This window comes from Gigantopelta aegis, chromosome 12 (genome assembly GCF_016097555.1).
Source record: "Gigantopelta aegis isolate Gae_Host chromosome 12, Gae_host_genome, whole genome shotgun sequence".
NCBI classification, from domain to species: Eukaryota; Metazoa; Mollusca; class Gastropoda; order Neomphalida; family Peltospiridae; genus Gigantopelta; species Gigantopelta aegis.
Genome location: NC_054710.1, coordinates 19,347,377 through 19,361,393, shown reverse-complemented (window position 1 = coordinate 19,361,393; position 14,017 = coordinate 19,347,377). Strand labels below are relative to the sequence as shown.

The following is a 14,017-nucleotide window of genomic DNA, read 5'->3' as shown; positions in this document are numbered from 1 at the left end:
AGACACACACAGAGGCACACACAGAGAGATACATAGAGACACACACAGAGACAGACAGAGAGAGACACACATACACACACACACATACACACACACACACACACACACACACACACAAAGAGACACATACACAGACACACCTGCTTAATTAATGTTCAGTTGTGTGATGTTCATAATGCCGTTAATTCAGTATACAGACTATCAGAATAGGCGTAAAGTGTTTACCTGACACTGATCATTTTAATAGATACCAAAACTACTGGGATTCAAACTGGATGATTTTAATAGATACCAAAACTACTGGGATTCAAACTGGATGATTTTAATAGATACCAAAACCACTGGGATTCAAACTGGATGATACCGAAACCACTGTGATTTAATAGATATTTCAACATGAACCATCTGGGCTGGGATTCAAACTGGATGATTTTAATAGATACCGAAACGACTGGGATTCAAACTGGATCATTTTAATAGATACCAAAACTACTGGGATTCAAACTGGATGATTTTAATAGATACCAAAACTACTGAGATTCAAACTGGATGATTTTAGATCGCTATCTCAACAACTAAATTCAAAAATGATCTGCCTTTCTTCTGTTATTCAGTGTATTGTTATTTTATCTATGTGCTGTGTTTAGATCGCTATCTCAACATGACTCATCTCGTTGTTCAGTGTATTGTTATTTTATCTATGTGCTGTGTTTAGATCGCTATCTCAACATGACTCATCTCGTTGTTCAGAGTATTGTTATTTTATCTATGTGCTGTGTTTAGATCGCTATCTCAACATGACTCGTCTCGTTGTTCAGTGTATTGTTATTTTATCTATGTGCTGTGTTTAGATCGCTATCTCAACATGACTCATCTCGTTGTTCAGTGTATTGTTATTTTATCTATGTGCTGTGTTTAGATCGCTATCTCAAGATGACTCATCTCGGACTCGTCTCGTTGTTCAGTGTATTGTTATTTTATCTATGTGCTGTGTTTAGATCGCTATCTCAACATGACTCGTCTCGTTGTTCAGTATATTGTTATTTTATCTATGTGCTGTGTTTAGATCGCTATCTCAACATGACTCATCTCCTTATTCTGGTAGTCATGTTAATCTCGGCTGTGTCCGTGGAAGGCAATCCCACATGTTCTGGTACGTACTGTCTTGTTTGAGATTTATATTGTTTTGTGTTTTGGTTTGCTCTTGATGATTTTGTTGTTGTTGTTGTTGTTTTGGGGTGTTTTGGGGGGTTGTATGTTGTTTGTTTTTGGGCTGGTTGCTTGCTTCGATGGATTTTCTATGGTGGGAAAGGGTATTTTCTGTTTGTTTTTTTCGCTAAGCTTCTATGTGGGGTTTTTTTTGTTTTGTTTTGTTTTTTTGTCTGATTGCTTGTTTTAAAGTGAAGATTGACATGACACTGATTGTAATTTTGTAAACATGAAATTCGGTACAAACGATATTTTACCCTCTAAGTTACGTCATTATATATGTATGCTTGTTTAAAAACATTATTCTGTGGACGGCTTCTCGGATTCACACATTTTGAGAAGGTAGTGAAGAGCTGGTCTTTTTTGGCGTTTTTGTTTTCCTTATTTTTTCGGGGGGGGGGGATGACTCGTCTCGTTGTTCAGTGGGTTATTTTATCTGGGGGGGGTGTTTAGATCGCTATCCTTCTGATCTTTTAAGTGTTTGTTCATACCACAATGAACCTAAAATAAATAAAGAGTCAATGCTCACAATGACAGAGCCTAGGTTTTTAAACACTATAATCACTTTCTTCATAATTAGAGCCGGTTTTTTATATATTGAAATCAAACATTGCTGACATTTTATTGTTTAGATTGTCCATTTCCGTACATCGTTTCTGGCCAACCTGCATGGCGTTTCTAATACCACAAGGGGCGGGACGTAGCTCACTGGCACAGCGCTCGCCCGATGCGCGATCGATCTAGGATCGATTCCCGTCGGTGAGCCCATTGGGCTATTTCTCGTTCCAGCCAGTGCTCCACAACTGGTGTAACAAAGGCCATTGTGTGTGCTATCCTGTTAGTGGGATGGTGCATATAAAAGATCCCTTGCTGCTGATCGAAAAAGAGTAGCCCATGAAATGGCGACAGTGTGTTTTGTCTCTCAATATTTGTGTGGTCCTTAACCATATGTCCGACCCATATAAATAAAATGTGTTGATTGCGTCATTAAATAAAACATTTCCTTCCTTCCTTCTAATACCACAGTGCATTTTTCATATTTGTCAAAATTCATAAACCTCCGAGAAGTAACAGCTATGGAGACAGGTTGTAGTCTATTCTGAAGAGTTATTTTCCCATTTCAACACCACAGGCTCTTGTTTCACTCTATTGTAACTTTATTCAAATGTGTTTCAGGTTTTTTTCATAAACCAAACTTGTCCATTTTCATGGGTTGAAATTAGGGTCTGCGACCTTACTTGTAAACGTTCTTCTAAACATTTCACTTGTTAAACCAGGCTGTCTGGTTGAAGGCACGTGTAGGGAATCAGGTTACTCGGAGACCTCCAACACCGCGGGAGGCAGACTGACGTGCGGGTGTAACGGGAAACTTTGGGAGTGTACTGTAGTGCCTAACCCAGTATTTTACGGCGATCCTTCAGGATGTGCAGGTGAATACACTTACATCACCTACTCTGTTTCCCCCCCCCCTCTCTCTCTCTCTCTCTCTCTCTCTCTCTCTCTCTCTCTCTCTCTCTCTCTCTCTCTCTCTCTCTCTAGATCTCTCTCTCAAGATCTCTCTCTCTCTCTCTTATCTATGTGCTGTGTTTAGATCGCTATCTCAACATGACTTCATCTCGTTAGGTTTATTGTCATGTTTTTACATCTACTGGCTGTTAGGTTTATTATCATATGTCTAAGCCTTTCTGCCTGTCTATTTATCATACCTGAATGTGTATTACATGTTAACCTTTCTGGCTGTTAGGTTTATTATCATCAGTGTTACATCTAAGCCTTTCTGGCTGTTAGGTTTATTATCATCAGTGTTACATCTAAGCCTTTCTGGCTGTTAGGTTTATTATCATCATCTAAGTGTTACATCTATCTCAAATGACTCTAAGTCTTCTGGCTGTTAGGTTTATTGTCATCAGTGTTGCATTTTAACCCTTTCTGGATCTGTTAGGTTTATTGTCATCATTTTTACATCTAAGCCCTTCTGGCTGTTAGGTTATTATCATCTAGTGCTGTGTTTAATCCTATTCTGGCTGTTAGGTTTATTATCATCAGTGTTGTTATCCAAGCTATTCTGGCTGTTAGGTTTATTCTCATCAGTGTTACATCTTAAGTCCTTCTGGCTGTTATTTTATTATCATGTGCTGCCTTTTAGTTAGGTTTATTATCATCAGTGTTACATCCAAGCCTTTCTGGCTGTTAGGTTTATTATCATCAGTGTTTACTATATCATCATGACTCTTCTGGCTGTTAGTGTTGTTATTTTATCAGTGTTGCATCTATCCCTTTCTGGCTGTCAGGTTTGTTCAGTCATCATTTTTACATCTAAGCCCTTCTGGCTGTTAGGTTTATTATCATCAGTGTTACGTATAAGCCTTTCTGGCTGTTAGGTTTATCTATGTGCTGTGTTACTATCTCAAGCCATTCTGGCTGTTAGGTTTATTATCATCAGTGTTACATTTAAGTCCTTCTGGCTGTTAGGTTTATTATCATCAGTGTTACATCCAAGCCTTTCTGGCTGTTAGGTTTATTATCATCAGTGTTACATCTAAGCCTTTCTGGCTGTTAGGTGTTATTATTCTGTGTTTAGATCGCTATCAAATGACTTTCTGGCTGTTAGGTTTGTTATTTTATCTATCAGTGTTACATCTCAAAGCCTTTCTGGCTGTTAGGTTTATTATCATCAGTGTTGCATCAAAGCCCTTACTCCAAGCTGTTTAGGTTTATTGTCATCAGTGTTGCATCTAAGCCTTTCTGGCTGTTAGGTTTATTGTCATCATTGTTTACATCTAAGCCCTTCTGGCTGTTAGGTTTATTATCATCAGTGTTACGTCTAAGCCTTTCTTGCTGTTAGGTTTATTATCATCAGTGTTACATCTAAGCCTTTCTGGCTGTTAGGTTTATTATCATCAGTGGTACATCTAGGTTTATTGTCATCAGTGTTACATTCTGGCTGTTAGGTTTATTGTCATCAGTGTTACATCTAAGCCTTTCTGGCTGTTAGGTTTTTGTCATCAGTGTTGCATTAACCCATCAGTGTTAGGTTTATTGCATCACATCTAGCCCTTCTGGCTGTTAGGTTTATTGTCATCAGTGTTGCATCCAAGCCCTTCTGGCTGTTAGGTTTATTATCATCAGTGTTTACGTCTAAGCCCTTCTGGCTGTTAGGTTTATTGTCATCAGTGTTACATCTAAGCCCTTGCTGTTAGGTTTATTATCATCAGTGTTACATCTAAGCCCTTCTGGCTGTTAGGTTTATTATCATCAGTGTTACATCTAAGCCATTCTGGCTGCCCTTAGGTCATATTGTTCGTATCAGTGTTACATCTACATTTCCCCTTCTGGCTGTTTAGTTTCAGTGTTTTCTAATCATCTGGTGTTAGGTTTATAAGCCTTTACATTTAAGTCCTTCTGGCTGTTAGGTTTATTATCATCAGTGTTACATCCAAGCCTTTCTGGCTGTTAGGTTTATTATATCAGTGTAACATCCAAGCCAGTGTTAGGTTTATTTCTAAGCCATTCTGGCTGTTAGGTTTATTATCATCAGTGTTACATCTAAGCCCTTCTGGCTGTTAGGTTTATTATCATCAGTGTTACATCCAAGCCTTTCTGGCTGTTAGGTTTATTGTCATCAGTGTTACATCTAAGCTCTTCTGGCTGTTAGGTTTATTATCATCAGTGTTACATCCAAGCCTTTCTGGCTGTTAGGTTTATTGTCGTCAGTGTTGCATCTAACCCTTTCTGGCTGTTAGGTTTATTGTCATAATTTTTACATCTAAGCCCTTCTGGCTGTTAGGTTTATTATCATCAGTGTTACGTATAAGCCTTTCTGGCTGTTAGGTTTATTATCATCAGTGTTACGTCCAAGCCTTTCTGGCTGTTAGGTTTATTATCATCAGTGTTGCATCTAAGCCATTCTGGCTGTTAGGTTTATTATCATCAGTGTTACATCCAAGCCCTTCTGGCTGTTAGGTTTATTGTCATGAGTGTTACATCCAAGCCCTTCTGGCTGTTAGGTTTATTGTCATCAGTGTTGCATCTAACGATGATAAGATTAAAAAAAATCTCTGGCTGTTAGGTTTATTGTCATAATTTTTACATCTAAGCCCTTCTGGCTGTTAGGTTTATTATCATCAGTGTTACGTATAAGCCTTTCTGGCTGTTAGGTTTATTATCATCAGTGTTACGTATAAGCCTTTCTGGCTGTTAGGTTTATTATCATCAGTGTTACATCTAAGCCATTCTGGCTGTTAGGTTTATTATCATCAGTGTTACATTTAAGTCCTTCTGGCTGTTAGGTTTATTATCATCAGTGTTACATCCAAGCCTTTCTGACTGTTAGGTTTATTGTCATCATTTTTACATCTAAGCCCTTCTGGCTGTTAGGTGTATTATCATCAGTGTTACGTATAAGCCTTTCTGGCTGTTAGGTTTATTGTCATCAGTGTTACATCCAAGCCTTTCTGGCTGTTAGGTTTATTGTCATCAGTATTACATCTAAGATCTTCTGGCTGTTAGGTTTATTATCATCAGTGTTACATCCAAGCCTTTCTGGCTGTTAGGTTTATTGTCATCAGTGTTGCATCTAACCCTTTCTGGCTGTTAGGTTTATTGTCATCATTTTTACATCTAAGCCCTTCTGGCTGTTAGGTTTATTATCATCAGTGTTACGTATAAGCCTTTCTGGCTGTTAGGTTTATTATCATCAGTGTTACATATAAGCCTTTCTGGCTGTTAGGTTTATTATCATCAGTGTTACATCCAAGCCTTTCTGGCTGTTAGGTTTATTGTCATCAGTGTTACATCTAAGCTCTTCTGGCTGTTAGGTTTATTATCATCAGTGTTACATCCAAGCCTTTCTGGCTGTTAGGTTTATTGTCATCAGTGTTACATCTAAGCCTTTCTGGCTGTTAGGTTTATTGTCATCAGTGTTACATCTAACCCTTTCTGGCTGTTAGGTTTATTGTCATAATTTTTACATCTAAGCCCTTCTGGCTGTTAGGTTTATTATCATCAGTGTTACGTATAAGCCTTTCTGGCTGTTAGGTTTATTATCATCAGTGTTACGTATAAGCCTTTCTGGCTGTTACGTTTATTATCATCAGTGTTACATCTAAGCCATTCTGGCTGTTAGGTTTATTATCATCAGTGTTACATTTAAGTCCTTCTGGCTGTTAGGTTTATTATCATCAGTGTTACATCCAAGCCTTTCTGGCTGTTAGGTTTATTATCATCAGTGTTACATCTAAGCCATTCTGGCTGTTAGGTTTATTGTCATAATTTTTACATCTAAGCCCTTCTGGCTGTTAGGTTTATTATCATCAGTGTTACGTATAAGCCTTTCTGGCTGTTAGGTTTATTATCATCAGTGTTACGTATAAGCCTTTCTGGCTGTTACGTTTATTATCATCAGTGTTACATCTAAGCCATTCTGGCTGTTAGGTTTATTATCATCAGTGTTACATTTAAGTCCTTCTGGCTGTTAGGTTTATTATCATCAGTGTTACATCCAAGCCTTTCTGGCTGTTAGGTTTATTATCATCAGTGTTACATCCAAGCCTTTCTGGCCTGCCACGACGCTGTTAGGTTTATTATCATCAGTGTTACATCTAAGCCATTCTGGCTGTTAGGTTTATTATCATCAGTGTTACATCTAAGCCCTTCTGGCTGTTAGGTTTATTATCATCAGTGTTACATCCAAGCCTTTCTGGCTGTTAGGTTTATTGTCATCAGTGTTACATCTAAGCTCTTCTGGCTGTTAGGTTTATTATCATCAGTGTTACATCCAAGCCTTTCTGGCTGTTAGGTTTATTGTCGTCAGTGTTGCATCTAACCCTTTCTGGCTGTTAGGTTTATTGTCATAATTTTTACATCTAAGCCCTTCTGGCTGTTAGGTTTATTATCATCAGTGTTACGTATAAGCCTTTCTGGCTGTTAGGTTTATTATCATCAGTGTTACGTCCAAGCCTTTCTGGCTGTTAGGTTTATTATCATCAGTGTTGCATCTAAGCCATTCTGGCTGTTAGGTTTATTATCATCAGTGTTGCATCCAAGCCCTTCTGGCTGTTAGGTTTATTGTCATGAGTGTTACATCCAAGCCCTTCTGGCTGTTAGGTTTATTGTCATCAGTGTTACATCCAAGCCTTTCTGGCTGTTAGGTTTATTATCATCAGTGTTACATCCAAGCCTTTCTGGCTGTTAGGTTTATTGTCATCAGTGTTACATCTAAGCTCTTCTGGCTGTTAGGTTTATTATCATCAGTGTTACATCCAAGCCTTTCTGGTTGTTAGGTTTATTGTCATCAGTGTTACGTCTAAGCCATTCTGGCTGTTAGGTTTATTATCATCAGTGTTACATCTAAGCTTTTCTGGCTGTTAGGTTCATTGTCATCATTGTTTACGTCTAAGCCCTTCTGGCTGTTAGGTTTATTGTCATCATTGTTTACGTCTAAGCCCTTCATGATGTATGTGTTAGTCTGGTTATACGCATTCTTTTTTTCCCACAGGATGTATGGTTGCTAACGAATGTAAGCCAGTTGGCTACCAGAAACACAGACAGCTGGAGCACGGGAGGGAGACGTGCACGTGTACCGGGATTGTGGCATGGTCGTGTACAGCTGTGGGTATTCCACTCTTTATAACCAGGAAACCCACCATAGCGCCAACCACAGATGTAGCGCCTTAGGTACATACCTTGAATGTATATGCCTTGAAAACGTGTGTGCACACGTATGTGTCTGTTCGAGTGGGTGTGTGTGTGTATGTGTGAGTGTGTGCATGTGTGTGCGTATGTGTGTGTGTGTGTGTGTGTGTGTGTGTGTGTGTGTGTGTTTGTGTGTGTGTTACAGTATGTGTATATTTGTTTCGAGTGTTTGTGTGTATATTTGTTCGTGTGTGTGTGTGTGTGTGTGTGTGTGTGTGTGTGTTCCAGTATTTATGGCTATATAGATAGACAGATACGAGGAGACAGACGGGCTGGTGGACAGGTGGAGGGACAGACAGACAGACAAATATACATACATACATGCATACATGGTAGATAGATAGATAGATAGAGAGATAGAAAGACAGATAGAGAGACAGACAGACAGACGGACAGGACAGACAGACAGACAGGCAGGCAGGCAGACAGATAGACAGATAGATAGATATATAGATAGATAGATAGATTTTGGGATACTGTGAGGGTGGGGTTTTTAATTGATTGGCTAATTGGTTGGTTTCTTTATTTTGGGTTTTTGTATATATGTATTTATATATATTATGTATGTATGTATGTATGTATGTATGTATGTATGTATGTTATGTTTTATTTTACAGTTCGACAAAAGTTATATATAGATAGACAGATCAGATATGACGTGTGTTGATGTACCAGTAACATGCAACATTCTTTGCTGTATTTCACAAATGGATTGTTCAATACATTAATATATGTAAAATGTCTATCTTGGTGATTACGTTTGAAATAACAACCAATAAAACTACATTTTCTCATTTAAGGTTTTACATTGGTTTATATTTTCGCCGGAAATAGATCCATATGACTGATTATGACCGGCGCGGTAGTTTTTTTGTAATTTGAATGAAGTCACGTTACGTCTCACTGTAATAAAATAAACTGGGTGCATGATGCATTCTTTTTATGAATGCTAGAAAACATTAAGTGCAACATTGCTATGGAAATTGCTTTGTTCGGAAATTATTAACGTATCTAACCATGTTTGTACAAACTAGTGTAATTTAAAAGTGTACCATTACGAAATATGACCATGAATTCAAATTGCGATAAGATAGGCTATTGTATTTGGCCTATTGTGTAGGAAGCCACACGTATGTTGCTGGCTGGCTGGCTACGTTTTAACGTGCATATATACCATGAAGATTTCACATACGCCCGTCACGGGCTTAATCTCTGATTTTCGCCAGTGACTAAGTCCGGGATGGGAGGGGGTGGGGGTAAGTTTGAGGTGGGCGGAATTTGGAATAAAAACATTAGTGGTCGGTCAGAAACCTAGGTCCTACGGAGAATAACCAGCTGTATCCTACACATGTCTGGACTAAGAAATTAAACCCAAAAATATTTTGAGTGCTCGGCCTAAAAGGTTTTAAGGTGTTTTGAGCAATTGAACGGGCGCCAAAGTAAAGTGCGTTGGACTATTTACAAAAAAATAAACATAAGAATTTTGATCCGCGGCCAAAAAGCCCCTTCTTATTTCTGAAGAAACGTCTTAATGCCTTCTAATCTATACAAAGTAAAAATAAGTAGGTCTACCGCATACTGACTCTTAGCATCTAAAACATTTTCTTTCATTGTTTCAATATAGTTTGTATCTGTTAGTAATGAATTGTTAAATGTCCTAAGTATATGCGTGTATTTGTTGTGTGTGTGTGTGTGTATGTGTGTGTGTGTGAGAGAGAGAGAGAGAGAGAGAGAGAGAGAGAGAGAGAGAGAGAGAGAGAGAGAGAGAGAGAGAGAGAGAGAGTGTGTGTGTGTGTGTGTTTGTGTGCGTACGTGCGTGTGTGTGTTCTTGAATAGCAACGCTCAATAATATACAGTATATGGAGAAAGATCCATAATGAATTTTAAAGCGATAACAGGGTAATCCCAGTGTAACCGGCGTGGCATTCAGAAAAATCAGCTAAACATTGTTTTGCTGAAAATAATATTAAAATTGATTTTATTACAGAAGAATGCTTAGATGTATAGTAAACCAGACGTACTACTTGAATACTTCATCTTGTGGATGTGAACGATGAGCGGCTGTTTCTAGATAGTAGGATATATACAATCAAATAGAGACAAAGTAAAATATTTTGTCTGTGCTTTAACTAAGCATTTTCCAAATTCGTTCCAACCAGTGTACCACAACTGGTATATCAAAAGCCGTAGTATGTGCTATCCTGTCTGTGGGGTGGTGCATATAAAAGATGCCTTGCTACTAATTGAAACATGTAGCGGGTTTCCTCTCTAAGACTATATGTAAAAATTACCAAATGTTTGACATCCAGTAGCCAATGTCCTCTAGTGGTATCGTATTTTAATAGGTGAAAATGTTTATTTTTTGTTTCATACACCGTTTAGGAATCGGTCACCTAGTTGTACTTCCATGTTCGTTTTTTAATATTCTATTATTTAATTTCATGATATAATTCCGTTTAGCTTTGAGGATACCTGAAATAGTTCTATTTGGAGTCTCTTATATAAAACCCAGTAGCCAATGTATTTGTCATGCTGGACTGTCGTTAATAATCTATTCTAGTCCATTCTTTATGTAAATCACAATCTCGTCGCTTGTTTTAATATATGTCTTTCTATGAAGTCTGTTTAGTTTCCGCATTAAAGTCTTAATCCCAAACTCGTCGCTTTTATTTATAATTTTTGGCTTTCTATGAAGTCTATTTCGCTTCCGCATTAAAGTCCTAATATTGCCATTCATCCAAGGAGCATCGTTTCGTCTAAAAGTAACGGATTTGTGGGAAATGAAATCATCACAACACTTATCACTAACAGAATCTATCACCGTTATAATGTTTACGACAGTGGGTTTTGGGGGGTTTTGGGGTTTATTTGTTGTTGTTTTTTTGGGGGGTTGCTTTTTGTTTCTTGTTTTGTTCTTTTTGTTTCTTTTATTTTGAATGCTGAGGGTCAAAATGGGTTTTTGTCCCGAAAGTTGGAATTGTCTTGTCTACACATCACAACTATGATTGATTCGTTTTCTTGCCCATTTAATTACAGTAACAAAACTGTCCAGTGACGTTTATAATAATTATACTAAAATTATAAGAATCATTGAACAAGAAACTATTTCTGGCTATAAATTTACAACTTTCTATTTCAAAATCTCATCTTAACATTAATTCTTTATTTTCTTCCTTCCTTTCTTCCTTCTTTTCCCCCGTATACCGTTTTCTTTCTTAACTTCTAACTTCACTATTAACGCTTTCCAGACGGTTCGTCCTCTGGAGGTTTCGTCCACAGACGATTAGTTCATCATACAATTCGTCCACGTACAACATATATTTGATTATAGGATATATATATATATATATATATATATATATATATATATATATATATATATATATATATATATATATATATATGATTTATTTATCCTATAATACTTCTAAAATAACATAATACACTAAATTTATCACATGTATATATTATTAATTTTTTACGGCAAGGAATTAGGACACAAAACTGGGGCAGGGTGCAGCGCTCTTCTATATATTGTTAGAACACAGTGTTCATTCAAGTGGTTTTATAGTAAACGTAACCACGATAGATGCCATTATGTGAACGTGTGTCTTCATCCCCTGGGATAAATTTATTTGATAATCCAATCATTATGATCCCCAGTTTGTCAGGGCAAATGATAGTTCTACTATGATAGTAGTAGACAATAGGAGATCACTTCTACTGACTGACCAGTACTGCTTCTAACAATAGGCACTGTTACTGGAGTTGATGCTAAACATATCGATTACGATTGCGATTACATGACATTCTCAAACAATGTGATCGATTACGATTGCATTTACATGAAAACATGTAATCGATTAAAATTGATTACGATGACACCATATCTGAGATGGGGTAATCATAATCAGTAATCATAATGATTGTAATCGATTACATGTTTTCATGTAATCACAATCGTAATCGATCACATTGTTTGAGAATGTCATGTAATCGCAATCGTAATCGATTACATTGCTAATGTAATCGCAATCGTCTATTACTTTCATGATTACTCATAATTATTTACTAAACTTAGATGTGTTTAGCATCAACTCCAGTAACAGTGCCTATAGTTAGAATCAGTACAGGTCAATCAGTCAGTAGAACTGATCTCCCATTGTAGAACTATTATTTGCCTTGAGAAACAGGGGATCATAACGTCTGAATTATCAAATGAATGTTACCCAGGGGATGAAGACACACATTCGCATAATGGTATCTATCGTGTTTACGTTTACTATAAAGAGTGAAGAGAACATGCTCTACTTGTTAGATCAAAGAACTTACCATTCTCAACTGAAGAAGTGAGGTGAAGAGAACATGCTCTACTTGTTAGATCAAATAACTTACCATTCTCAACTGAAGAAGTGAAGTGAAGAGAACATGATCTACTTGTTAGATCAAAGAACGTACCATTCTCAACTGAAGAAGTGAAGTGAAGAGAACATCCTCTACTTGTTAGATCAAATAACTTACCATTCTCAACTGAAGAAGTGAAGTGAAGAGAACATGATCTACTTGTTAGATCAAAGAACTTACCATTCTCAGCTGAAGAAGTGAAGTGAAGAGAACATGCTCTACTTGTTAGATCAAAGAACTTACCATTCTCAACTGAAGAAGTGAAGTGAAGAGATCATGCTCTACTTGCAAAATATGCGCAGAACTGAAACGCCAACACTAACACCTGATACACTGACCAAAGCAACACAGCCCATGGAATCACTGAGTATTGACTTCAAATGACCCTTGCATTCAGCATCACGCAATGTGTACATACTAACTGTAGTTGATGAGTATTCATGTTCTCCATTTGCTTTTCCATGCCCAAACTTGTATTCATCTACTGTAATCAAATGTCTTGACCATTATTCACCTTGTGTGGATTGCCTAGTTACATCCATTCTGATCCTGGATAATCTTTTCTGTCAGAGGAGCTGAAGAACTACATATAACAACGAGGAATAGCGATGAGCAAAGCGACACTGTATCACCCTAGGGGGAATGGGCAGGATGAAAGGTGCAATGGTATCGTTTGGAAGGCTGTTCGTCTTGCACTAAAATCCTCTAATCTGCTGGACTCTCAGTGGGAGCTTGTGCTTCCAGATGCGCTACATTTAATCAGGTCACTACTCTCAACATCCCCGAACACAACACCTCACAAGAGATTCTTGGCTTCCAACGACGACTGTCCTATGGCATTTCAATAATATCATGGATGTTAACCCCAGATTGGTACTGCTTCGTAGATTTGTCCGGTCAAACAAAAATGATCCACTAGTTGATCAAGTTGAGCTGAAAGAGGTTAACCCAACTTATGCCCATGTGCTATATAGGGATGGCCGCGAATCAACCGTTTCACTTCGGGACCTGGCTCCGTATCCAAACAATACTTTGAATGATCAGTTTGAGTCACGGGCCAGTTTATCTGATGTGGCTGATGATCCTCAGGTCAGTAATACTGCTGATGTGAGAGAATCCATTACTCCACGCGGTGCAGACATGTGCGATTCCACAGTGTCACACTCCAATGTGCCTGATCACGAAATGCTCCCTACCAAAGAAACACCAATAATTTGACATTCCCGTGAACTAAACAAACCTTCTCGTTATGGCTTGTGAATGACTTAACTTCATACTGTGAAATAACTTATTTAGATGTTTTAACTGTTGTTAGAAATATGAAAAATTATAGGAGTGTCGTCTCAGATGGTTTCACAGACGACTTCTCTCAAAACAATTTGGTGTGATATTGCACAGTTTGTAATTCGTTCTGTTAATTATAGTTATTGTATCAAAGACATGTCTAATGTACAAAAGATAGGTATTATAACATGTATTCCTAAACCGAATATATCATATCTTACATTTCCAGTGTAATCAAAGTATGGGATATTTTTCAGATCACATATGTTAAGAATTAGTTAATATTAGATGTAAATTAATCGAGGTCACGGCACTGGGTTTATTGACATTTAAGCAAATGTACTGAGGTGACACACCATAATTGACGTATGCATTCGTAGTCAACAAACAAAAACATTTCAATAGCAACCTTACATTGAAAGCTTCC

The 14,017-nt window shown here is 37.6% G+C and overlaps 1 protein-coding gene across 1 annotated transcript; it reads left to right on the top strand.

Moving 5' to 3' along the window:
• Window positions 1-980: 980 nt before the first annotated feature.
• On the top strand, window positions 981-7,884 carry LOC121385876. The gene is made up of 3 exons (XM_041516667.1): window positions 981-1,153; window positions 2,487-2,639; window positions 7,706-7,884. Exons 1-3 carry the CDS (start codon window positions 1,081-1,083, stop codon window positions 7,882-7,884), a joined length of 405 nt encoding a protein of 134 aa, XP_041372601.1. The 5' UTR covers window positions 981-1,080.
• The last annotated feature ends 6,133 nt before the right edge of the window (window positions 7,885-14,017 follow it).